Source organism: Carcharodon carcharias, chromosome 18 (assembly GCF_017639515.1).
Source record: "Carcharodon carcharias isolate sCarCar2 chromosome 18, sCarCar2.pri, whole genome shotgun sequence".
NCBI lineage: Eukaryota > Metazoa > Chordata > Chondrichthyes > Lamniformes > Lamnidae > Carcharodon > Carcharodon carcharias.
This window is the reverse complement of record NC_054484.1, coordinates 27,550,125-27,576,302: the sequence shown is the minus strand read 5'-3', so window position 1 is coordinate 27,576,302 and position 26,178 is coordinate 27,550,125. Positions and strand designations below refer to the sequence as shown.

The following is a 26,178-nucleotide window of genomic DNA, read 5'->3' as shown; positions in this document are numbered from 1 at the left end:
CCGAACTTTGTCAGCTGTCTAAAGTGCAGAACTAATGGTTAAGTAGTGGTTAAGTTCATGCCATTGCTGCAAATGCAGAGACCACAAATTACTGTCATGTTTACCCTGTAGTAACAGCAAGTGTTAATTCCTTCACTATTACTACAGTTAAGTCAGGACCATTTTCCGTTCCCTACCCTTGCCATCTTCCAAATAAGAGCGATGATTATAGAGGCATCTTTGTAGCAGTCTCGAGGTGGAAGCATATGTCCACCAGAAGCTGGATTGAAACTGCTCAGCAAAATGTCACAGTGCATTTGACAGTATACAAATACATATTCGGGAAAATTATTTGCAGCAGCCTCTGCTTTGCTGCCATTACTCCAACAAAAGTGCAGCGGGTTTGTGTAAACAAAGTTTCTGATACACTCCCTGTAAAGTAACGTCAGTGGAGCAGAGGCAGATCTGAGGAATTTCTCAACCATAGTTTATGGTTAGCCGACGGGGACCTGAATTAATTTCATGAAATGACACATGGCTCAGAGTTCTAAGACTCAGACTCAGGTTTTAATAACATTTAAACACACTCCCTTGAATGCCATTATATATTCACACTAATGCATTGATATTAGTTGCTGTGGTACAAGTGTAACTAGCTGTTAGTCTATTGGTGTAACTCCAAATCAATGCAAATTCACATTTGCACCTTGAGCAACTCCTAAGTACAGAGTGTGCAGCACAAAATAGCTATTTCTTTATGTAAATTCAGTACAAACATATGTAGCAATAAGTTTAAAAACTACAAAAAAGTTAACAAAAATACAGGTTAATGTAATGTAGCTGCTTTCAAATCTCAGAAGAAAATGTTCAATCCTAGCTGTTGCAAATTGAATGTTTGAATTGGCTCCAGATTTCATACTTGACTGAATCTAGACCCCTTGAGACAGACTTGCACTGTGCCCACTGTCAATTAGAGATGAAACCACTGCCATTTTCAAATAACAATATAGTTGCAGCTTCTTCATTCCTTCCATCTTATCAATGGTATGATTGAACAGTAGGAACATGATTGCACATGTCCTTGTAGTAAGGAGCTGAGAATCAGCTGGCAGTTTGATGGATCCTGTTCCAAAACCTGTATGTACTATACTTCTCGCCTCTGCCCTGATCAAATCTGTAGCGGGCAGGCTCATGAACGGCTTTCCTGTCCTGCCACCAATCGAGGCCCTTTAAATGGGGATTAATGCCCAATTAAGGGCCTCATCCCAATAGGTAGGGGAACTCATCATGCTTGCAGGCTTCAGGGGGTCCCTCGTTCAACGGCCCTCAAAGTCTAATCGAGGGACCCAGCATCAGAAAGTGCGGGGCCCACCATGAACCACTCCCCTGCCCATGCTGCTGACCTCCCTTCCCCAGGTGTCCCACAACACCCACCCCCTCCTGTCATCAATTACCTGTGGCCTGTTTCCCTCAGCGATCCTGGATCTCAGGTGGTTGTATTACCAGCACCGCCCACCGCCTCCCTGATGGCACTGTCGAGCAATGAAGAGCTGTTGGCACCTGATTGGCCTGGAGCTCTGCTAGGCAGCACTTCTGCCCTGGGGGGTCCTTGATCCTGGGGAAGGCCCACTGCTGCCCAGTTAAGTGCCTCTCCAGCTGGCGAATGAGTCTCCTGCTGCCTATATATAATTCCACCCATGGTGGTATGGATGTTCATAGTTCTGTAATTTGTATTCAATACTAACATTTGTTCTCCAACTGAAAACTATTTATTATCATTACAAAACCAAACCATTGCTTTTATTATTCTAATGAAGCAATGTGAAGTAACTGTTGGACTAAGCTTACTTACAAAGCAATATCTATTTGATTGATACATGCTCAGACAAGTGAACCCTGCACAGAAATGCCAGCCCTCTCTTGCTGCTATTCATTCAAGCAAAGGCACCTGTTCATTCAATAACTCAACCAAACAAGTTGTTACCTGGTTGTGGCACCAACTGTCCACCACATCACACAGGCTGGCAGATGAAAGGTCGCTTTGTCTCAAACTCACAGTCAAACACTTTCTTTTTATGATACTTATGCTATTTAATTTGATACCTTGTTTTGATGGATTAAGTTGGGCATTTTTCTAGGAAGCTTTGTGCAACGTCGCAGAGGCTAGCTTCAATATTGCTTTTAATTACCCCCATTTCCATTCAAGTGAGCCCATGACCAGGAAACTCAATTGCAGTTCTTTTTGCCTGAATCTGACTGCTATCTCAGTTCCAAAAGTGTTAATGTTTTCTGGAATTATAGGCCTTCAGTCATTTTTGTATCTTTTAGGCCCTGATTTTATTGTAGGGAGGGACCAATCCATCTGAGAAGCCTAGGGAGGAGCAGGTTCGCATGTCAAGGCCTGGGGTGGGTCCCCTACTCCGGCTTGACTGCCCTATGCGGTCTCTGACCAGTGCAGGGAGAGGACAGTTAAAATTGAAGCCTTGGCTTTGCTTCCATTGCTAATGTGGTGGCAGTTTGTTACAGTTCACTCAGGGAGTCTGAGTTGCTGTGGCAACATGGACTACAGTGGTTCAAGAAGGCAGCTCACCACCGCTTTCTCAAGGGCAATTAGGGATGGGCAATAAATGCTGGCCTAGCCAGCGATGCCCACATCCCATGAATGAATTTTTAAAAATCATGCACTTGTATATGCCTGTTGTGGTCTGGACATATGGACAGTCAAGGTAGAGGCTCCAATGTTCTATCCATTTCACGGATGACCAGGAATCTCCCTAACTCTTATCACCAGCCACTGGCCTAAATCTGAAGGATTTATAGTTTGATACTCAACCTGCTTGCCCTGTTATGAATCTTCAGCAACTGAATAGAAGGTAATATGGATTAAAGCTCTTATATTTTTTCCTAAATAGCATCTCGTGTGACTCCTTCCATTGCGCACCACCCCCCCACTCACTCCCCACACCCCATCGCCTCCAGTCCCACACCATCAGGCAGGGAGGACTCAGCAATCCTGCCCTGACTGTCCAAAACCAGTCATCAAAGGAGACGGCTGAGGTCATTGAGCTAAAAAGATCATATTGAGATCGTATTGAGAAGGCAAATCTGGAAGACTACTTCAGTTTAAATTGAAAGGAGAAAAATACGCACAAGTTCCAACCAGTGAAAGGTGCACTCAGAATGGATGCCTGGAAGAAGCACTTGGAAAGAATGTCAGCTTGGTTAGTCGAGGCAAAAATCTTGATGTTTTTTAAGAGGTGGTTGGATCTGGAATAGAGAAGGCTGGAATGGGTCTTAATAGAGGCCTCTGTATTCATGAACAGTTTTGATGGATAAGTAGGAAAAAAATATTTCTTCTTATTCAGACGTCAGTAAGGAGCAGGTACCAATTTATAACAGTCACCAAGAGAATGAGGAGAGAGGTTTGGAGAAAATTCTTCAGACAGAGATTTGTTGGAGCGTTGAATGCTTTGTCACAGGAAGAGGTTAAGGCATTAAGGGAAGAGTAAATAAACATTTGGACCAGAGAAAGATTCAGGTTGTTGAGGAGTAAACTAGGAGAGTGGGGTTAATTTTAGATTGTTCTAGCTCTTTGCTAGTTTCAGCGCTGACACAAACACATTGGGCTATTTGGTGTAAAGCTCTGTGATTCTATGGATGCTGTGCTAGGGGTCAGAAGGGTAGGTTTCTTTCAAGATACATGAACTAAAATGAACCATATGGACTTTTTCATCCACATTTTACATGGGCATGGCAGCACAGTACTGCTGGCACCCATCAAATCATAAAACGGTAAGAGTCTGCACTTTTAGGAGAAGAAAGAACATTTGAAAATAACATTTGTTAAAAGTTTTGACAAGATAACATTCATACCATTTTTGTGTTACTTATTCAGTCTCAATATGTTTTGAGTTTTAAAGAATATTTTAAAAATGTCTTAATAAAAAGATTCAGATTTTATCTGTAGGGATTTTTTTCTATTTAAACGGAAAAGCAATTTTGAAACCAAGTTTTTCACTGTACTGACTTCAAATTGGATAATTTAAATCAGATGTAAAAAGACTAAAGGAAACAGACATGTTGTATTTTATGAATGGGCATTCAAGAGCAAGCCAACCTAAAGCAAGCTAATTTTACCAGTTCTGCAAATATATTTATGGGTGAAAAATAATTACAGTGTGATATTGTAACACATCATAAGTTCAGAGTTACTGGAAATTCAGTATAACAAACGACATTTTGTCTTTCAATAGGTCTTTGTAGCAATGTGCAGTATTGCACTGTATATGATTACTGCAATGCTGTATATATTACTTCTTTGGTAGGGTTGGACATTTAGTGTATCTGAAAGTGTTTGGGCTTCAGAAATACTTTTTTTCTCAATTCTTTTCTCTCCTCTATTGCACCAAGGAGCTGACCTTGTTGGGGTGTGGTTCTGCTGGTCCGGTAGTCCTTTGATACCATTCCCAAGTGTTCATTCCTCAAGTATCAGCGAGTGTCAGCAGGGTATTTTATCATGGAGGACAATGTAGCCTGTCCACATGCACACTTCCCAGTAGAGGTTTGGACTGCGATCAGAGATTGCTGATTTTCCCACATCCCAACATTGGAGTGTTGAGGCTAAGTTGTAGCAGCCAACAACTGCTCTGATTGAGTTCAGCTAACTCAGCACTGTACCAGGAATTGGAACTGGGATCCTATGGTCTATATGGCACAGCAACACACCACACCGGTTATCCACTGAATCATAAACAGAGCTTGGACATATGTTTTTAATCTCTGTGTTGTATGTACTAACACATCAAGCTATGCAGCCATGACTCAGTGATAGCACTGAGCCAAAAGTTTGTAGGTTCAATTCCTGTTCCAGAAACCTGAGCACAGAATCCAGGGTGGCGCTTCAGTGAGGGGGTGCTACACAGTTGGGGTTGCCACCTTTCAAATAAGACATTAAAGCTGAGGGTACCACATCTTCTTTCTCAGTTGAAGAAGAGCAGGAGAGCTGTCCCCGCTGTCCTGGTCAATATTTATCCCTCGACCAACACCTAGTAACTAGTCATTGTCTCATTGCTGTTTGAGGGAGCTTGTTGTGCACAAACTGGCTGCTGTGTTTCCTACATTTGAAAAGTGGCTACACTTTGAAAGTATTTCATTGGCTGGAAAGCAGTTTGGTCAAATCTCAAGGTCATGAAAGTGTTTGAATAACTGAAGATCTACCTGAAGATCTCCATTCCCAATATGAACTGTCCCCAATCCCTGCAAATAGTGCATCCACAGTGGTTCATTTTCACTTGCAAAGTTTACCTCTCAATATGTTTCGCAATGGCAAATTGTGCTGTGTAGCTTTTAACCATAGATTCAAACTAAAACAAAAAACAGACCCCTGATGTTACTCCTGCAATTCCAGTGCACAGTTACTTGATATGTTTGCTGTAATTCCTCTCTACTACTTCACCAGAGCTATTAAACAAATTATTTAAAATGGGTTAACACCTCCACTAAAATGTCAGTGGGAGGAATTTCTGACAAACAAGTTTGACCAGTGCATGACAGTAACCCAGGCTGTGCTTTCAGGGCTGTAATCATCATAGTTTATTTTTCAGATTCTACAAAGACCATTTTTCAGCTAATACCGTTTATTTACTTTAGCTTACAATCTAAATTTTACAGAAAGGTTGGGTGCCAAAGAGAGAAAAACAAGATGAGATAAAATCCCGTAGATGCTCGATGTACAGTGAGAAAAACAGAAACCGTACCAATTTAATTTTTAAAAGTAATGTTTTATGTCAGAAGTTTAGAAAAGCCTTGTGATTTGCAGTCTCTTAGTTCATTCAGTGTAATTTACTACTCGGGTTTGGATGGGGTTCATTCAACTGAGCTGGAGGGAAGAAGCCAAGCAGGCATGATCTGAATTTTACAGACTGTCTACAGGTAGTTAGTTGCCCAAGAGGCTGCCTGTTTGCTGGTACCATCTCTGCCTGATTTATGTGTGTGTGTTAAGCCTTAAATTGTTGAGTCTCTGACTGGCTGCAGCAAAAGCACCAAATGGTTGGTGCTTGTCTCAGCTCAGAGATTTGGCTGAGATCTGTGTCTTGGCATCGAATCAACTCCAACCTAACACCTGCCCGAGACAATGAGTGTCTTGTTAGTTGCCTGTGTCATAGGGGTCATATTTGTACCATTTAGAAAAGGGAAAAGGGGGATAAAAAAAATTACAAAGTGACTGGCACAATATCGTAAGGTAAATCCATTAACATTGCGCAATATCTGAAATACAAAACAAACAGGCTGAATTAAAGTTAACGAGAAAAAAAACAAAGCTCCAATTATGAATAAAACTGTCAACTCCCCTTTTGTGAATCTAATCGAGATGGATTTGAAAACAATTATAAAAATATATACTGTCAATCCAAGCATTTTATCATCAAATTGTCACTTTGGACACTATGTTGAGTGGAAGATGATAGCAGTTGAGGTAGAGATAACTCCCTGGCTTTCTTCACAGAAAGAATGAACATGGGGCAAACCAAGGACTTTTTATTGTTTGCTCTGGGGCGTCATCACATGCATGAACTTCATGTCATTTTTACATTGAGAGAGTGCTGCTGATGGCAGGTGTGTGGGACTCCTATTATCAAGAATACACTTTAAAGGGCCCAATTTCTGCCATGCAAACAGTGTCAGAGATACACATTTTAGTGGGCCCTGTAGGTTACTGATGAATTCTGTACTTCCTTTGCTGAATAAGTGCAGCTGCAGGAATAAACATGCAGAACCTATTCCAAGTCTACATGCTTCAGCATTTAAAAAGTGTCATGATGGGATGATTGTAAAGCCTGCTCTGTCCTGGGCTCAAATAGCACGAGGGAGCTGTAGGGAGGGATAGTGCAGTTCACGTTAATTGACTTGGGGGTTACTTGTTTGATAACATTGGGGCAGATAGATTTCTCAGAGGAGGGAGGTTGCTGTGCGCTGACTGATCTTCTTCCTTTTCCCAATTTTCACATTCTCTTGTACTTGAACTTGCAAGAGGACAAATGACTGCAACAGCCTTTTAACATTTGATGCTATCTTAGATGTGTTCATGAATCAGGGCTAGGATCTGGAGCCTTCTGGTGCAGGACATCATGGCTCTTCCAAATTTATGAATGCATAGTCACCGAAATGGTGAACGTGTGTAATGTCAGGGTTCCTGGCGCTCAATGAGCCTGTAACATGAGGATAGCAGATCAGAAAGTAAATCTGAGACAGCAATGCTCTGAGCAGGCAGCTTTCCTTTTGAGCACATCTTCTAGCACCCAATCTGTATCTGAAAAGTTCTGTCAGACTACTTTTAATTGCTATCGCTCCCACGATTTTCTTCCACCCATCTTCTGTAACAGCTTGTTTTTTTCTCCCCTCGCTTCCTGTTTTGCAGATGTTCACTCCTTGCTATGATACCGTTTCACAATCACCAGGCACCCTCCAGTGCTAGATCCAAATACAGATTACTAGGTTATAAAGCTTGACAATAAACATTAGCAAATCCACTGCCAAAGACGGTGCCCAGCCAACATCTGCACATGTAGACTTCCAGCGGGGCACACAGGGGGGGTCTCTGGATAATGATCAGGAGCTGGCTCTCCTGTCCCCCCTTTAACCCAGTCATGGCACTGAAGCTAGTTGGAAAGATTAAATTGTACCATGTCATTTCTACAGAGCATCTCAGAGACGTTGAATCACAAGCAATGGGTTATTTTTGAAGCACAATCGTTGTTGTTATGTAAGCAATCACAGTTGCCAGTTGTGTAATTTTATTTTGGTGTGGTTGGTTCCGGGGGTGGGGAATGTTGGTGAAGACACCAAGGAAATTTTCCTGCTCTTCTTTCAATTGGAACGCTGGATCATTTGAAGTCCACCTGAAGAGGGAGACGGGCACCTTGGCCCATCCAACACTGCCTCAGCCATTTTATGTGATATGCTCAAGCCCTGAAGTGAGGTTTGAACCAAAACCCTACTGACTCAAAGGTGAGACCACTACCAAGTGAACCAATGTGGCGCTAAGTGCACTCCTCCCACTCTCATTGCTGAGATCAGCTTTGCAAGGATCAAACCTGCAGACCCATGCTGGTCTCTATGGCTTAGCTGATCACTGGGGTAAACTGAATCATGGGGAAAGCCTCATTTTCTTGCATTATAACTGGAATCTTTTCGCAAGACTTTTATCATGCACAGTGCTAAGGTAAGATTTTCTGCGTTTTTTCCCCCCAAGTAGTTGTGCAAAAGAGGTGGAGAATAATTGTGAAAAAACTTGTGAACAAGGAGCCTTGTGCCATGTGTTCACCCTTTAGACAACACTCAGCAAATTTCAGTACTTGCATGTGTTCCGAAATTTTCCACAAAATTGAGAGCGCTATTGCACATGTACCAGTCCAGAGATATGAAATTTAGTGGAAACCACAAAGGCACTGTTATGTACACATGTGAGTGAAGTTAAGCAGTTTAATTCACCTTACTTGCATTGACTTGCCAGCATTGACATCCATCATAATTGTAACAGGAGCACCCTTATCCCCTATCTCTCGATTATAAGTAGAGGCGTTTACTGCACCTCCCTGATAAGCTGTTTTTCAGTTGGAAGTAGTGAGTAATAATGAGCTAGCCAATCCATCGGTTATGTGCCTACAAAGCTGGTAGGGGGGGAATATGTAAAGCTGCTCCAGTGCCATGCAATTGCTCCGGTTAACAAAACATTTCTTGAGGAGAGGCTTCAGGTGTTTGATCGAAGCACTGAAAGCCAAGATTCACTATAGTTCCCCGGACATAGAGGTGGTGGCAAAGACAGGAGAGCTAAAGCAGCAATTCACACTGCCAAAGACTGCGACACTGTGAAAAGGGATCAGTTTAAAAAAAAACACATGCTTTCCTTCAAAGAAAATGATCAATTAGGAATGAAGATCAGGTGGATTTTTTAAAAAATATTTTTCATGGGACTGAAGCCTCACTGGCAATGCAATAGTATTTGTTGCCCTTCCTGCATTGCCCTTGAACTGAGTGGTTTCCTAGACCACCTCAGAGGGCATTTAGACAACACATTTCTGTGGGTCTGGAGTCACATGTAGGCCAGACCAGGTAAGGGTGGCAGATTTCCTTTGCTAAAAGGACGTTAGTGAACCAGATGGATGTTTTTGTAGAACAACTGATGATAGTTTTATGGTCACCATTTCTGAGATTAGCTTTCAATTCCAGATTTTCTGAACTGAATTTTAATTCCATCAGATGCTGTGGTGGAGTTTGAATCCACGTCCCCTGAAAATTATCCTGGGCTTCTGGATTACTAGTCCAGTAACATTAACACTACACTACCATTTCTGATGGGTATTATTGCAATTCTCAGTCAAGATCAGCAGTGAATGATATATTGACGACGGCACTGCCAACCCAACTTCTAGGTATATAAGAATCTGGGTATGTTGACTCACCTACCAATTTATTCTCCTTTCCTGAGGGGAATTGCTTCACAACTACTCAACACCCCATCATGAGGCAACTGTTGAGTGGGAAGTCATTATGTGAGGAATTCTGAACATGTACCTAACTATTTTCATCCACAGATCATGTTCATTATATACCAACATTAGGCATGCACAGATCAGCCACCATCTATTTGAATGGTGGAACAGATTCAAAGAGCTGAACAGCCTTCTGCTATTTCTATGTCACAAACTGTGCCACTCAAATGTAGAGTGAGTGAGGTTGGTGGGATGGTTCAATGCCAATGTTTCAATGTTTGTTTAACAAATCTTTCTCTCAGATGTGGGTGTGTAGCTTTATGTGTGTGTGTGTGTGTGTGTGTGTGTGTGTGTGTGTGTGTGTGTGTGTGTGTGTGTGTGTGTGTGTGTGTGTGTGTGTGTAACATGTCCCACAGCATAATTTCAACTTATATGTTAATTAGTAAAGCTGTCTTCTACATACACAATATGGACTTAGTCTGATATTTATAGAGTGTTGGACTCCTAGCAAAGCTTTAAATCTAATTCTTGGTCACTGTTATGACTAACTTAAGAACAAATTGGCTTTAATTTAGCTCCTCATGTGTCCTCAGAATGTCCCAATGGCTTTTCAGCTTAAATTACCTCTGAAAAACAGCCACTGTTGTAACGTAGACAAATGCAGCAGCCAACTTTCACACAATAAGGTCCCATAAACAACAATGAGATCCATTTGTTTATCCATTCATTGGTATCATCTTCCCAGAAGGTTGACCGCCATGAATCTCCATCTCTGTCTGTCCTGTGCTACCCTTACACATTCCTCATAAGCCAACTACATCCAACCCATTATATCCGTTATCAATTTTCAATTAGATAAATGAACAGATAATCTGTTTTGGTGATGTCGGTTGAGAGACAAATATTTGACCAAGGCACTGGGAGAACTCCCATGCTTTTTTTTGAATAGTGGCATGGGATCTTTTACATCCAACTGAGCAGATAGACAAAGTCTTTATTGGATGTCTCTTCTCAAAGATGGGAGAGACTACTGCAGTGAAGTGATCTATCTATTGAGGAAACTTCAGCATAGGCTCTGATGTATAAAGAAAATATGTGCACATACAGCTATGGTGTTGGCACCATCAATCTCTAACTATGGCGTTTATAAATGTCTTGAATCCTTTTCCTAATTCTAGCCAACATTCTTTCTTACCCCAGAAATAGATAGTTGGTCATTCATTACAGCTACTTGTGGACTGTTGTGCACAAAATGGCTGCTAACAGTCACTGTATCTGAAAGTAATTTATTGTACATGAAGCACTTTGAGATGTTTTTGTGGGATGTGATGAGACAGTATATAAATGCAACAATTTACTTTACCCTGACGACAAGCCTTCCAGGTAATTCGCAAAAGGGTTTTCCCAAGAATTGGAGACACAAATAATGGTTATTCTTTCGTTATTATCAATGAGTCAGTCATAATCTTGTCTGTGCCTGAGGTGGTGATTTAGTGTTTTCTCCGTTGTTACCAAATAATCCTTCAGAATTACAACACTCTCATTAAAATGGTGGATGCCGTTTAATGTGTGTCAAAAGAATTTTGACCACAAATGATGATAAAATATTTTTCATATTTGTTGAAGATTGCATCCTTGAAAATTGATGGTGCTGTGAAGCCATTACCCACACAGTGTCTGCAACCCACACAGTCTCGCTTCAAAAGAAAATGTGTTCATTTAGACTTTTAAAAATTCAATATTTATCTAATACGTGTACAAGTTCAGTTTCTCACTCGACCCCAGCGCTGGGTGGAAGTGGCAGGGTTTCCTGACTGGCGTCACTCTCATGCCTGGGGCCTGCCTGGCACAGCCTAGAGCCAGTGGTAAGGGTAGAAAACTGAGGTAGAGCTGCAGACCACTCAGGCTTCCCTGTTGGCCCAGGCCTCACGGTGGGGACTTTAGGACTTTCTGGTTGTCAGTCATTCCGGGTACAAAGGTCCCAATAATACAATTATAGGAATGAACATTAGCGGACAGGTGAAGACTCTGTGGTCCTCCCAGCTGACCCACTCAAGTGTGATGATCACAATTTATACACTCCCTGCCTACCTGAAAACATGGGCACAATTTCACATTCCCCCGTCATTGGGTTTGCAGGCAAATGGGTTGGGGGGTTGGGGGAGGGGGGGGGGGGGTTTGGAGGAGGGGGCTGGGGGGCGGGGTGGGGGGTTGCTCCCGTAGAATTCCTCAGATGACCTGCCCACTGGCCGCCCGCCCACCCTGACCTCCCTGCAATTTTATGCTGGGATAGGCGGGGTCTAGGCTGGCACGCCTGCCCTTGCCCCAAATGTGGCCCTTAAGTCGCCAAATGATGGCCACCGAAGGGGTATTTCCTGCCCCATCTCAATTTACATGCTGGCAGGAGGAGTTCGGGAGAAGGCGGGGGGGTAAGCCTGAAAAGTGACCCTGTTTGGGCCTCAGGCGAGAAGGAGGGCGCCTCCATCAATGGCCTCCTTTCAACATCAGGTGCACACACCCTCCCCACCTCCCCGACAAGGTCTCCCCGCAAACCCCCCCTCCCCCCCACCGCCCCAACCCAACCCCACCCTCCCCTGGGCCTCTCTGCCAACATCCCTGCCCCCACATCTGCTCAACCGCTCCACTACTACCCTGAGACCACCCCACACTCACCTGGATCCTGGACTCTGGGACTAGCAGCCCAAGTCCTGTCCACTGCAGCTTCTGGGGGTGATTCTGGGACGAGAGAGCTGGCGGCCAATTTTCCCCCTGGCCTGAGGGGTAGAAGTCACATCTCCAGGTAACTAATGCTTCTTGGAGCATTAAATGCCTGCGGCCAGCCAGTATTGCCAGCGGTGCGATCTCCACCCACTCTTCAGGTGGCAGGCCGGGAAACCCCGGCAGCCTGAAAATTCCGGCCCACCTCCTGGGAGAGACGATGAACTAGCTGAAAACCCAGGCCAGTTGGGTGGGGGTGGGGGAGGGGGAATGGGGGGGTGGGGGTGGGGGGGTGCGGTGAGGGAAAGGGGGTGGTGTAGGGTATCTGAGAAATTCCTCTCCAACCAATCTAGGCAACCAAAACTAATCCAGGAGATCATTGTGGCCCTGTCCTATGTAGCGAGTTGGCATCCATCACACAGGACAGCAAAACCATCTCCTGACCTCTAACCTAGGTCTAACATTGTGAACCCCCCCCCAGGTCCTCCCTAGCCTGTTAAGTTGGAATGAATTTTGTGGTCAGCAGCACAACTGACCTGAAGCAAACTGTCCACAAAGATCTAGCGATCTCTGTGGTGTGGATCTCCTCGTTCCTGGTGATGGTTTCTGCTGAGGAGATCGCCCTGCATTCAGCAGGAGTGATGGCATCAAGCAGGATAAGTAGCCAATCGCATTGAAGTATTCTCACAGACAGCAAGCCAGGAAGTAAAAGCCACTGAACCCCTTTACTTTTAATTTTTAATTTTATGGATAGTAAAATAAATGATTGGGGCATATACATGAGACTAAGGGGGAAGCTGAGTATCATAAACAAACTTTAAAATAACACTACTTTTAAAACATGTGCACTTTCTTGTCATAATGGAAATAATTGTCATTCCAGAAGTATAAAATTTCTTTACAGAGACTGTGCGCCTGTTTAGCAGTAATTATGAACATAGCACGCCATTAAAATCCCAGTTACACCTCATTCGATAAGGTGAAACTATTTCAAGGGTTTTTACATAGCATAAGAGTGGAAATTCTGATCAATTCAATGATTTTTCATTGATTCCAGTCCAGAAGACCTTTTTTAATTCATTCATGGAATGTGGGCGTCACTGACTGGGCCAGCATTTATTTCCCATCCCTACTTGCCTTGAGAAGGTGGTGGTGAGCTGCCTTCTTGAACCGTTGCAGTCCATGTGGTGTAGGTACACCCACAGTGCTGTTAGGGAAGGAGTTCCAGGATTTTGACCCAGCGGCAGTGAAGGAACGGTGATATATTTCCAAGTCAGGATGGTGAGTGGCTTGGAGGGGAACTTCCAGGTGGTGGTGTTCCCATGTGTCTGCTGCCCTTGTCCTTCTAGATGGTAGTGGTTGTGGGTTTGGAAGGTGCTGTCTAAAGAGCATTGGTGAGTTCCTGCAGTGCATCTTGTAGATGGTACACACGCTGCTGCCATTGTGTGTCGGTGGTGGAGGGAGTGAATGTTTGTGGATGTGGCACCAATCAAGGGGGCTGCTTTGTCCTGGATGGTGTCAAGCTTCTTGCATGTTGTGGGAGCTGCACTCATCCAGGCAAGTGGAGAGTATTCCATCACACTCCTGAGAATAGCGCATCCTCAGGAAAAGCGTAGAATCACTGACAGCAACTTCTGGATATCCATGTTTAGCTGCACATGTGCCGACTCCAGAAGCTGCAGTCAGTTTCAGAGGAGTTATGAATTTTAACGCTGACTTGTTTTGCCCGTGTTACTGCCACAACATCTGGGGCCAAACTTTCTGGGTTTGGAAAGTAATTTCCAGCCTGTCGCACAATGCCGGAGACACTACAGTTGGTGGAGGTCTGAAGCGGGCCACAGTGCCATGTTGCTCGCGAGACCCTGCCATGGAGTGACAGCGGGAAGGCGGGTGGGAGGCTGGAGACGCTTTTTGCATCCTAACTGCAAGTGCAGGCCAAGCTGGGCTCCTGCACAATCTAGGGCTGTGCAAAAAGACTGGCAATTTAGGCTTCCATCACCTTTCTCCTGCTCTCATCACCGGCAGCACTGGATACTTCCTGTGATATAGGTCAGGAGAGTCAGCACTACCTGCTTTCCAGCGGAATAACTGACAGACCATACAGGCCTGATGTAAACTGATAAAATATCCCATGTGACTCGTGTACACCTTTGGCGAGATGCTTGTGAATTGAGGCCTAGGTACAAAACCTTGTACTTCTTTTGGTAATCAAAAACTCTGATTAATATATTTTGGTGTACACCCCGTACATTTGGTACAAGATTAGCTCAGCATACCAGCGTATTTAAACAGATGTTGATAAGAGGCAATATCAGGAGGGATTATAGATCGATAGATATTCTCACACTGCTCAAGAGAATATTTGAACAGATGCTGATAAGAGGCAATATCAGGAGGGATTATAGATCGATAGATATTCTCACACTGCTCAAGAGAATATTTGAACAGATGCTGATAAGAGGCAATATCAGGAGGGATTATAGATCGATAGATATTCTCACACTGCTCATGAGAATATGTTTTTGCGGTCTGTTGAAACATTCTTGGTGCCAGAATCTAGGTGTGGCACTTTACTGGATTACAAGCATTATTTTTTTTTTTGCCCAGAGCAAATTTATATCCATTTTGGCAACAAGTGTTGACTTTAAAATTTTCAGTATTCTTTGCTTGGATGAGTATGTAGCATGACAGTTCAATTTGTACCGCAAGTGTGAATTGTAGTGAGGGTCAATCAGAACGTGCATTTAGGTGTGAACAATTGACACTGAGAGTGCAGTTCACACTCACTGTAAGAGGTCGCCCTCCCCAATCCTGGCCACCTCTATTCTCCCTCCCGATTGTTCCCCTCCCACTCTCACCCCTCTCCTAATCTCCTTTGAGAACTTAACCGGGGCCATATGCTGGCAGACCAGCACTTTATTCCCTGATGAGCGCTTGGAGGATGCCCCATTTGGTGCCTGCAGCTCACTGTTTTGATGATAATGAGGGCCTGAGGCTTAATATTAGAGTGTCTTGCGCCTATCCAGTTATGCACAGGAATCATGCCCTGTGCCCCAACCCCAGCCCCACCCCCACCCCACCCCGCTCCCTGTTTTTGGGCACAAACAAATTTTTCCCTCCATCTCCAGGACAAGAACTTGCAAGATTCCACAGCTATCATTAAATTGGATTTTTTTGCAATTGTATTGATTTTTGTTCTTCCCTGTCCTTGGCCTTTATGTCAAAAGGAATGGAATATAAAAATAGGGAAGTCTTGCTAAAACTATACAAGGCATGAGTTAGATCACACCTAGAATACTGTGAACAGTTTTGGGCCCCTTATCTAAGGAAAGATATACTGGCATTGGAGGCAGTCCAGAGAAGGTTCACTAGGTTGATCCGGGTATGGAGGGATTTTCTTATGAGGAGAGGTTGAGTAGGTTGGGCCTGTACCTCATTGGAATTTAGAAGAATGAGAGGCAACGTTATTGAAACATATAAGATTCTCAGGAGGTTTAACAGGGTAGATGCTGAGAGGTTGTTTCCCCTTGTGGGACAGTCTAGGACCAGAGGGCATAATCTCAGAGTAAGGGGGTGCCCATTTAAAACAGAGATGAGGAGGAATTTCTTCTCTGAGGGCAGTCAATGTGTAGAATTCTTTACTGCAGAAGGCTGTAGAGGCTGGGTTGTTAAGTATGTTCAAGGCTGAGATAGACAGATTTTTAAACAGTAAGGGAATCAAGGGGTATGGGGAAAAGGCAGGAAAGTGGAGTTGAGGATTATCAGATCAGCCATGATCTCATTGAATGGCAGAGCAGACTTGATGGGCCGAATGGCCTACTTCTGTTCCTACGCCTTATGGTTTTATGGTCTGATTTCATTAAAAGCATAAAGAATATGTCAAATAGGTAATGTGTGTGCACAATAACATCCGATCATCAAAAGGACCATTTCATCTGAGGTGATACAAAGTGTAGTGCAATGGGGGTGCCCCTCATGCCAATTCATTACTAAAATAAGCGGATAGGTTGCACAGTGAGACCTAGGGAACTGTCCTTTCAGCTCTGACTTTGAATCCACAAGAGACTGACAGAGTGACAGCTCTGACAATGTTACTCAGATAAACAGACTTACATAAAAAGAAAACATCAGTCCTTTGGGCTTAGGACAGGATGGGATAGATTTTTAACATAACAGCCTCATGTAAACCTTGTCAAAGTTTCAGAGAGAGTAAGTCCCAGGGAGTGAAGGGGGTAGTTGTGTAAGAATGAGCTGGAGGTGACTGCACCCCTTTCTCAAGTTGTCCGCACACCCATTAGTTCCTTAACACCACAGCCAGCAAGATGGATAGTTGCCATTACTGCAGGTGCTAGAGCAAATCATATGTTTGTTGCAACACATGAGATTCTGTAACAGGACATTTACTTGCACTGGCACTTGTGGCGCTTGTGTGTAAACTGGAAAATTGGCGATGTGTTCGTCCACTTATGAAGCAAATTGCGCATTTCTAATTTCCACGAATAACTTTCCAATAACACCACATCACCTCTCCATCTCTTTGTTAAGTACAGAGTGCCTTTGGTTGTTTTCGGCTGGGTTATTTTAACAGTCAGCTGTGCTGCTGAGAATGTGCTAGATAGATCTAATCAGTACACTATGGAATTTGTGAGGCTTTTGCAGTAGAATTGATGTAGTTTATCTCATGCAGGTACTCGTTAGTGGTGAATAAACTGCAGTGAAATGCACTGACCAGAAAACCATGTTTAATAAAAGACGTACCTTACATAACTTCTAAGAATAACAAAGGCAGTAAACCTTTTCTCAGGTCAAATTTCAGACAGGGAAACTTCAGTGGTTGCTATGGTGTAGTTAAAGTAGTGTCCTTTGTTTTTCTACAAGGTTTCTGCTGAGATTTCAGTTGTAAAACAAACCAACACTTTCTCCTTCCACCTCCCTCCATCTCTTCACAGATACCAGGCACGTACAGCCTTCTCCGCCATGGACCTACGACCAATCATACCCCTACCTTGGGCAGATCTCTACGCCCTCTGTTCATCCTGCAACACCCATCTCTCCCGGGCGAGCAAGTGGGATGCCAACAATCACAGCGGAAATTTCCAGCAGACTTTCAGGTGAGCAGCAAATCCTTGGAGATGAAACCAGCTCTGTTGGGAAAGAAAGAATGAAACTGCAAATGTACTGGGCAAGACTGCCCCCATGAGCTTACTTCAGGTAATGCAGGTTGCACAATAAATGGGAGTGATGGTTGGCTAATGTAAACCAAATTATCTAATTATAGTTACTTCTAAAAACACAAATACCCACGCTTAGTACCCTAATGAGCTCTGATCATCATGACATATTTCAATATATACCTAGTATGGTATTTATGCTGCAGGTCTATTAAAGCAAATTAGTACCTTAATGATAAATTTAAAAGGCCTTGGAGTAGTCCTTAATTTTGAAACATTCTTTGATAAATCAGTAATTAAAGGTGATGAAATTCATTTTAATGAGGAACAGGAGAAGTCCCTGTTTTTTTCTCACTTGTTGACAATCTATGAACAAAATAATAAGACCACACAGATTTGAGCTGTGTGACTTCTGAGAATGTTATATCTTGAGCAGGATACTAATGTTGGAGCAAAACTAGCAGAGATATTTCATGCGTGACTAGACCAGCAGCCGCAAAGAGCTGTCATCATTTGGATCCTTCTAGACTTCGTTAAGAAAGAAGATCAAACAGGATTGTTACATGAAGAGTGTTCTATGGATATGCCAGTGAGGTGCAGGGCAGATGCTTCAAAAATATGTTTGAAAGCAGGTTGACTCTGTGAGGTAGATTTGTGCACTGGAGGTTATGTGGACTGACAGAGAGGAAAGGAAAAGATTGCTGTCCTTAATGTATTGTATGTTCAGCCTTTAATGGAGCTATTCTGGGCAAAATGAATTTAAAAATAATAAGCAGTTTTAGGTACCAGGGCCTTGTAGGATGTGGGTTTGTTTCCATAGTTTCAATTAGATACCAGTCTCGGGCATGGAAATCAAAATGAAGGAAGAGCCAAAAATTTGCATTTGTGTAGCTCTTTTTAATGTAGGAAAAAACCCCCGTAGGGACCTAACCAGACAAAAATGGACACCAAATCAAAGAAACAGGTACTAGAATGTGTGATCAAAAGCTTGGCCAAAGTGAATGGCTTTAAGGAGGGCTTAAAGGAATTGGAGAGGTGGAGGGATTTAGGGAAGGAATTCCAGAATGTGCAACCTAGATGACTGAAGGAATTGCAGCAAATGCTGAAGCACTAAGGCCAGGGTCAGCGGGGCAGAGGGCTCTGGAGGGGCTGCTCACAGGTCTGAAGGAAATTGCAGAGGTAAAAAGGGGCAAAGCAATGAGGGGACTTAAACATGAGGTTGAGTATTTTAAATTGGAGACTTTGAGGAACTGGGAGCTAATGTAAGTTAGTGAGGGCCTGAATGATGGGTGAGCATTAACTGTTGCAGGATAGGGTACAAGCAGAACAATGAAGTTTACAGTGTGTGAAGTTTACAGAGGATAGAAGGGCAGCCAAAAAGAGTATGGGAATAGTGACGTGGGTGGTTACAAAGGCACAGATGAGAGTTTCAGCTCCAGATGGGCTGAGGCAGGGTCATTGGAAGTACAAAGTAGGAAGCAGATAGGGTACATGGAGTTGGAAGTTCAGCCAGAGGTCAAATTGGATGTCATGGCTGTGAAAAGTTTGTTTCAAACTGAGATAGGGAGGAGAATGAAATTGGTGGCTAGGATACGGGTTTTGTAATGGGGGACTTCAAAAACCACGGCCTTGGTTTTCCCAGTGCTTAACTGGAGGAACTAAGGACCAAATATCTACCAAGTAGTCTAACAGCAGAGACAGTGGAGGGGCCGAGAAAGGTGGCGGAGATGCAGAGCTGGTTGTTGCCCATATACAAGTGGAAGCTGCCCCTATGTCTTTAAATGTTGTTGCATGTTGGGCAGCATGTAGATGAGGAAGAGGAGGGGAGAGGGTTCAAGCCCTTGAGGGAACTCCAATTCGGTAATGCCGCAGGGCAAGGAAGAGAAACCATTGCAGGAGAAACTCTGGCTGTGATTGGATAGGTAAGGGCCAGTTCGAGGGTGGGTAGTACACCGAGCTGGACAACATGGGAGTTGGAGAAGAATGGTGTGGTTGACCATTTCAGAGGCTGCAGAGAGGCTGAGGGGATGAGGGGGAAAACTACACCATGGTTACAGGCACATATGGTATCAACATCACAAGCCTCCTAGAATGTGGTGGCTGACTCCAAAGAGAGTGACTTAATGGGCTACCTAGCGCTGTGTTCAGACCCTGTCTACAGGCTGCTTTCAAAAAACTCACCAGATAAACAGGAGCAACTTGCGGTGACTCATTCTCCCATGTTTCTTCCTGTTTTATTCCAAACAGCTTATTACTGCTTGATGGTGGTGGAGGTGGTGGGCAGAGGGGTACATCCTTTTTACAAATGTGAACAATCTCAACAATTTATCAAGACTTGATAGTAAGAAAATTTCCCAAACTAATAGGAAGCTAACAGCGTTAGAGGAATGGCACTCCTACCGATGAGAGGAGGCGACAGGTTCATTCTGTGAAATGTGAGACACGAAAAACAAGAATAGGGTCTTTCCCAAGGGAAAAAAGTCTCGATAGCTGAGACTTTATGCAGTCCAAGAACAGATGCTTATATTTAATATAATCTTCACTTCTATTTCCAATTATCATTAAAAAATTAAACTAAGATAAAACCTACATACATTAAAGCCCACAACTGTCTGCCAGACATTGTTGAGGAAGTCATAGTTTGGCTCATTTCACCGTGTCTGTTTTAACAGTCTGGTTGCTTTCACAAAGCTGCCACACCTTGTCTGACAGACAGCTTCAGGACTTGTCACCTGTGGAAAAAAAAGTTTTCATCTTGCTGCCAAACCGTAGTTACAGTGGATCACGTTGATCTGAGTCATACTGAAGACTCTGTCCAACTGGCTGCTTAAAAACAGCCTCTATTTCCTTAAGGCATTCAATCCTTTGAGTGCAGGTAAAACAGTGCAAGTCGTGTAGGTATGCGCAAAATGATTTCAGTCACCTTGAGAGAATTCTTCATGGAAAGCTGCAGACCTCATTGAAGATCCACCTTGAATGAGCTCAGTCTACACCAGAGCTATAAACGAGTGCTGGTAGCCAATGCTAACAAGCAAATGTGTGCTATCCAGAAACTGTAGTGGGATGCAGAATAACAAACCTTAAGTGCCAACAACATGTATTTTATTATCATTTGCTGGTTGCCAACCCTTTGTTTTTATTCGAAATTTAGCATCAGACTCTCACAGGCACAGACACGGACCTATCACCTGACTGCTGAGTTTCATGGTGCAATAAATTATTTCAAGATCGCACTCCCAAAACATTGCAGTTTAGTCACTTTGTACTTCAGTGGATTGTATAAAAAGAACTACATTGAATGTGTGCCTGATTTAACTCTTTGCTGCCTAGAATAGCATTCCTGAAACAAAACTTTACTATACCTAGACTGCAATTGTGAATTGAGCGTAGTTTGCATTAGAAAGTATCTTGAGGCCTATAATTCTCCTACACACCTTAATGACTACTGGATATGGTATAATATGGTTATTATAGTGGACAAGCAACCCATAATCATTTCATTTCTAATCCCACAACAAATTCCATAAATTACCAGAAAAAACATGGCCATGAAAAATGCCAGATTGTTATAAAATTCCAAGGGTTTCACTAACCCTTACCTGCTCTGTAGAACATGATACTACATGCAACTTGGAACAGCCAATAAATGCCATGCTGCCCACATCCCTAGTGTTTAATAGGTGAACATCCATTTACTAAATCAGAGAAGCAGAAGACATTCAATGAATCACAACTGTTTTATTGTTAAACTATAGTACAGTACAAACACCAGCTTCCAATCTTCCCTTCTAGATCTTCTCCCTATCCAGAAACAAACCCACCTACTAGGGAAAAACCCAGCTCTTAAGCACAGGCTTCAATGGGCATCACCTACTGTCAATTTACTCTGAAGCTTATCCTGGTTCACTCTTAAAGGGACCTGCATTTCTAACATTGTCACTTAGAATCATTAAAAATAATCGCAGCCTCAAGCTGAAGGAGTTAACATGGAATTCCACAATACTCACGGGCAGAGCTAAGAGTTTGTCACTTAGGCAGGGAACTATGTATGAGGAGCACTGGAGAAGACTTGCATTTATGTAGCACTTTTCACAACCACCGGATGTCTCCATGTGCTTTACAGCCAGTTAAGTACTTTTGAACGTAATGTAGGAAACAGAGCAGCCAAGTTGCATGCCACAAACTCCCACAAAATGACCAGGTAATCTGTTTTTGTGATGTTGACTGAGGGATAAATATTGACCAGGAAACCAGAGATAACACCCATCCTCTTCTTTGAAATAATACCATGGACTCTTTTACATCCACCCGATCTCATCCAGAGGATGGCACCTTCGACAATGCAGCGCTGACTCAAGTAATGCAATGAAGTGTCCGCCTTGAATTTTTTTTTCCACTCAAGCCCTGGAGTAGGACTCCAACCTGGAATCATGTGGCTCAAGAGGCAAGAGTGCTGCCAACAGCCACCGCAGACACTGAAGGAGGACTCCTTCAATCACTATCTTTAATCAGGCTGTGCAATAGCAGTAAGAATGCATTAAATCTTTGAATTAAATTACCTTGTCCACTAATTTTAACAAAACCCATTACATTAAGATAACAGACTGGGGACTTTTCTTTCCAAAGGAGAGTTAAGCAACCTGAACATTTGTGATGCAAGTTCTTTGTTGTACCACAGTTGATTCTGAGTGAACAAACTGAACAGCTGACCTTTCTGCTTTATACTGTGATAACAGGTTGGATTTGTTTAAGAGAAACAAACAGCCCTATTAGAATCTTGCAGGCATTTTTTTTCAACCTGTCCTCGTTTCTTGGCATTTCTGGGATGAATGCAGTTTGTTTTTGTCTATTTTGTTTAATGTCTTCTGCTGTAATTAGCCAGTGTTTTTTTTCAGTTCCAAATTCTTACAAAACTGAAATCTCAGAGCCATTAAGGACAATTCATCTCAGTCACAGGTAGCTGATGGTGTAGGTTATATGTCACTCAGTCCAAAATAAAATACAATATAGGAGCCCATTGAATGTTGTTCCTGAGTTTGAACTGTGCAGTTGCGGGTGGGGGATATCTGATTAACCATACAATTTAAATTCTGTCCTTGTGGATATTATTCCACTGTCACTGATACATTCTCCACATTCAGATTGTTCCTATGCATGGTTTGGCTCTCTTACATTCACAAATAATTCACTCTCCTCACCCCCTGGCCCCACCCCCAACCCAAGGGGGCTGTAAAATGTTCATATTTGATGGTGTGTAGTAGGTTTGTTCAAGGGGAGAAAATCTCCTCTCTGGTATTTCAACGTTTCAACTCTGCTCTTCTTTTGAAAAAATCCTCAGTAATTTTCTTTGGTCTCCTGGCACCAAATGTTATCTGGTACCATGTACATGGATGGATTGCCTACCCATGGGTAATTCAAAAAAAGGGCCAAGGCTTGAACATTTCCTTTTGTTTGCAGAGAACCGAGTATGAATGTATGTCACTTCTAGCAAGCGTAAATGAGCTTGACTGATTATCTTCAATAGTCAAGTCACAATAATCAGTCGAGCTCATGCTCGGGAGCTTGGGGAGGCTATAGTTTCCCATTGTTTTCTCCATGGCAATGCTTCGGCCAATCAGAGTCAACTTGCCAACCAATCAGCACCCTTTTCTCCTGTAGTATAAATTGTTGTGATCTTTCCTTTGTCCTGATGAGTCCCAGACGAAAAGCTTCTGCAGCATTTCTCTCTTTTCAGAAATATTCAAGTTCTGTACTACCAAACAACTGATTATCAGCAGTTAACTAACTGGCTCTATGTTTCCTTGCAGGTGCCTCTGATCTAACAGCATTTGGTGACCCAAGAATGGGCATTGACCGCCAATTCTCAGCCCTTCCTTCTCTCTCTGATGGTCGCTTTGCAGATCCTCGAATGCACTACCCAGGACCTTTTGCCTACACACCCACTCCCGTCACCACTGGCATAGGAATTGGCATGTCTGCCATGACAACTGCAGCACGCTACCACACGTACCTGCCTCCCCCTTACCCAGGCTCTGCCCAAGGTCAAACTGGACCCTTCCAAACCAGCTCTTCTCCTTACCATCTATACTATGGCACTTCAGCTGGGTCCTACCAGTTTTCTATGATGACGGGGGGAGACCGGTCGCCACCCCGGATTCTACCACCCTGCACTAATGCATCAACAGGATCCAGCCTCCTCAACCCAAATCTCCCCAATCAAAGCGATGTCGTGGACGCAGACGGGAGCCATAGCAACTCCCCAACAAATATGAGCACCACAGGAAGGCTGGAGGAAGCGGTGTGGCGGCCATATTGACTATGAAAGCATCTTTAACTCAATCAGAAAGCCTAGAAATCCCTTCATCAATGGCAAAGCAAGTGCAAGATTCCCATTAGACTTGGAAACATTGGGGGCACTGCGAAAGCCTTGATCGGGATCATTGAGTGTGAAAGGAAAATATTGTGCTCATTTGGTTATCCTTTGCCAAATTTGTATAGTCAAACAAAGTTTTTGTCGTCCTTGAAGGGTCATTGGCATTGTTTTGCATCTAGTGGCACAAAATCTTTTTGTCTCGCACCTTACCTTGTATGAAGCAAAACAGTTTTTTTTTGCCTGATTTGTATTTTCCATCTTGCTATTGGCACTGAGAAAATAAATTAATGTTGTTGCCTACAGATCGAAAGGAAATCCCCAGCTTACCTTTTTCTTTGACATCGGTTTCCTTTCTCTTAATGTTACAGCTCCAGTTTTCCATCGAATTGACTACTGTGCAGCCAGTAATGCAAGCAGGGCAGATATTTTTCTTTTTAATTGAATTGCCTTTTTGAAAAAAAAATAGCCAAAAAGACAATGAACACTTTTGTTAACAGAATGGGGTAGTTTTCAATTACAGCAAATATATGCAGCAAAGCTTGACCTTATTTTGTGCTTCATATCAACACCCGTGTTAGCTACTTAACTTTTCTACTGGCACATTACATCCAGGCAGACAGTGATTGCTTGAAGAGCACCAGGAACATTAGCATTTAAAATGTATTTTTATATGCTTTCCAATTGGCTTTTTCCAAAAAAAATTAAAAGATGGCTGCCTCCCATTGGGGTGGGGAGTGGTGGGGTGGTGGGGGCACTGTGGAAAGATAAGACAAGCACCAGGCTTCACCGTCCTTAACAAAGTATTGGTTTTTGGAGAGGGCAGAGGGTGTTTGATGCAGGGCGAGGTGCACAAATTCCTTTCCATCCTTGAGACAAACTGATGTACTCCTGTATTGTAGAATACAACAAAAATTGCTTGCCAATATTACCTCTTTTCTGAAAGCGGCTATTCCGTGCCAGTTCGTAGAGAACAAGTTATCACAGTGACATCTATAGAGGACTTGAGAGCCATACACTTGGCAGACTCGTTTACCAGTTTGGGTGAAGTTAACAGTACAGACTTGTAAAGTGCATTGATGCAAAATGAAGAGGCATTGACATCTTCTAGCTCTCATTTCAGTTGGTTTCTTCCTTCTTCCAGAGCCGGATAGTGTGTCCCCCAAGGAGACACCTCAAGCTTTGGTTGTTTGAGAGTTAGTGGCTGTTAATGGTGCTAGTAGAAAGTAGCCTTTCCAGATGTTTGCCAATTGGCACTCACACCCCAGTGGACCTGTTAAGCTTTGCAAACATATATTTGAAAGAAGCGAGATGGTCAGTCAACACTGCAATATCAAATGGCTCCAGACATGTCAGACACCAGAGGAAGACAGGCACAGGGGCAGTAGATCTCAGATCCATCTGCATTCTGCTCTGGTTACTGGACCCAACTGCCAACAAGTCATGGCTTAATAGTAATTGGTTGAATGTTATTTAATTTACATTGTGAGTGTATTACTTCATTTGCTGGTCAACACAAAAGATCATGGGAAAGCAGGACTTTAAATCAGTGTTTCAAAGACTGGAACATGATTAAAATGAGGAAGGTCTCGGGCTGCAGGCGGCAAAACAGCTGGGATTTGTTATTTAAAGCTTTGGTTTCCAAGAGTTCCTTATTGATTCTTTAAAACAATATATAAGGTGCACTTATGTCTATTTGCTACCTTACAATATTAAGATATGCCAACTGTCTTAAATGTGTATGCAGTGTGTTGACGAAAAGACTGGATAATTTACATAATTCGGATGAGCAAAAAAAGGTTATCAGCTCATTCTTGTATCTATATTTGTAAATAAGCAAGAGTTTGTTTTCTCAAAAAGAAATCTTCCAGCTATCATTGCTAGTAATTGTACAGACACCACTGCGCTTCAGACTTTTCTTTCAAAAGATGTTTTTTTCAAACAACTTCTCAATTGCATTCGCAAAAATCCTGTAGTTTTTGTTGTCGTTTTTCAAACCTAGATGTTGTAGGTGTAAAGTTACACGCATTAAGAAAGCACTTCCTGTTCTCTGCAACCCAGCTATCAGATACCTTTTCTCCAGCACAGCAGGTAACTTCCGCGGTGAATGGTATCCAGAGCGGCTGGACTGCTGCAGGTTTTCTGATGAACATATTGACATTCATACTCTTTGTACCAAAGTTTGTTGAACAATTTCATAGTTATATTGTGGCTGGCTAATAAATTAGTTTGTTGGACAAGTATTGACTTGCATCGTTTATTATCTTTCCCTTCCCGTCTCACCCCTCTCTCCTTCTCACCTCCCCCTGCTCGCTCTTCCCCTCCCTCCTTTTCCCCTCCCTCCTTCCCATCCCTCCTCCCCTGTCTCTGACCCCCCCTCCAAACTTTCACCCCCCTCCTCTCTTGAAGCTGTCTGCTCATGTTGGAATAGTCTTCCTGTCTGATACCT

At 43.1% G+C, this 26,178-nt stretch overlaps 1 protein-coding gene across 3 annotated transcripts in view; it reads left to right on the top strand.

Moving 5' to 3' along the window:
* Positions 1-25,969, top strand: part of runx1 (RUNX family transcription factor 1) — a 216,988-nt gene extending 191,019 nt beyond the window's left edge. For all 3 annotated transcript variants that reach the window (XM_041211254.1, XM_041211256.1, XM_041211255.1), the window contains 2 exons: positions 17,138-17,299; positions 23,167-25,969. In XM_041211254.1, the coding sequence (XP_041067188.1) occupies positions 17,138-17,299; positions 23,167-23,675 (671 nt within the window). In that variant the 3' untranslated portion in view covers positions 23,676-25,969. The remainder of the gene's footprint in view (positions 1-17,137; positions 17,300-23,166) is intronic.
* Positions 25,970-26,178: the final 209 nt, after the last annotated feature.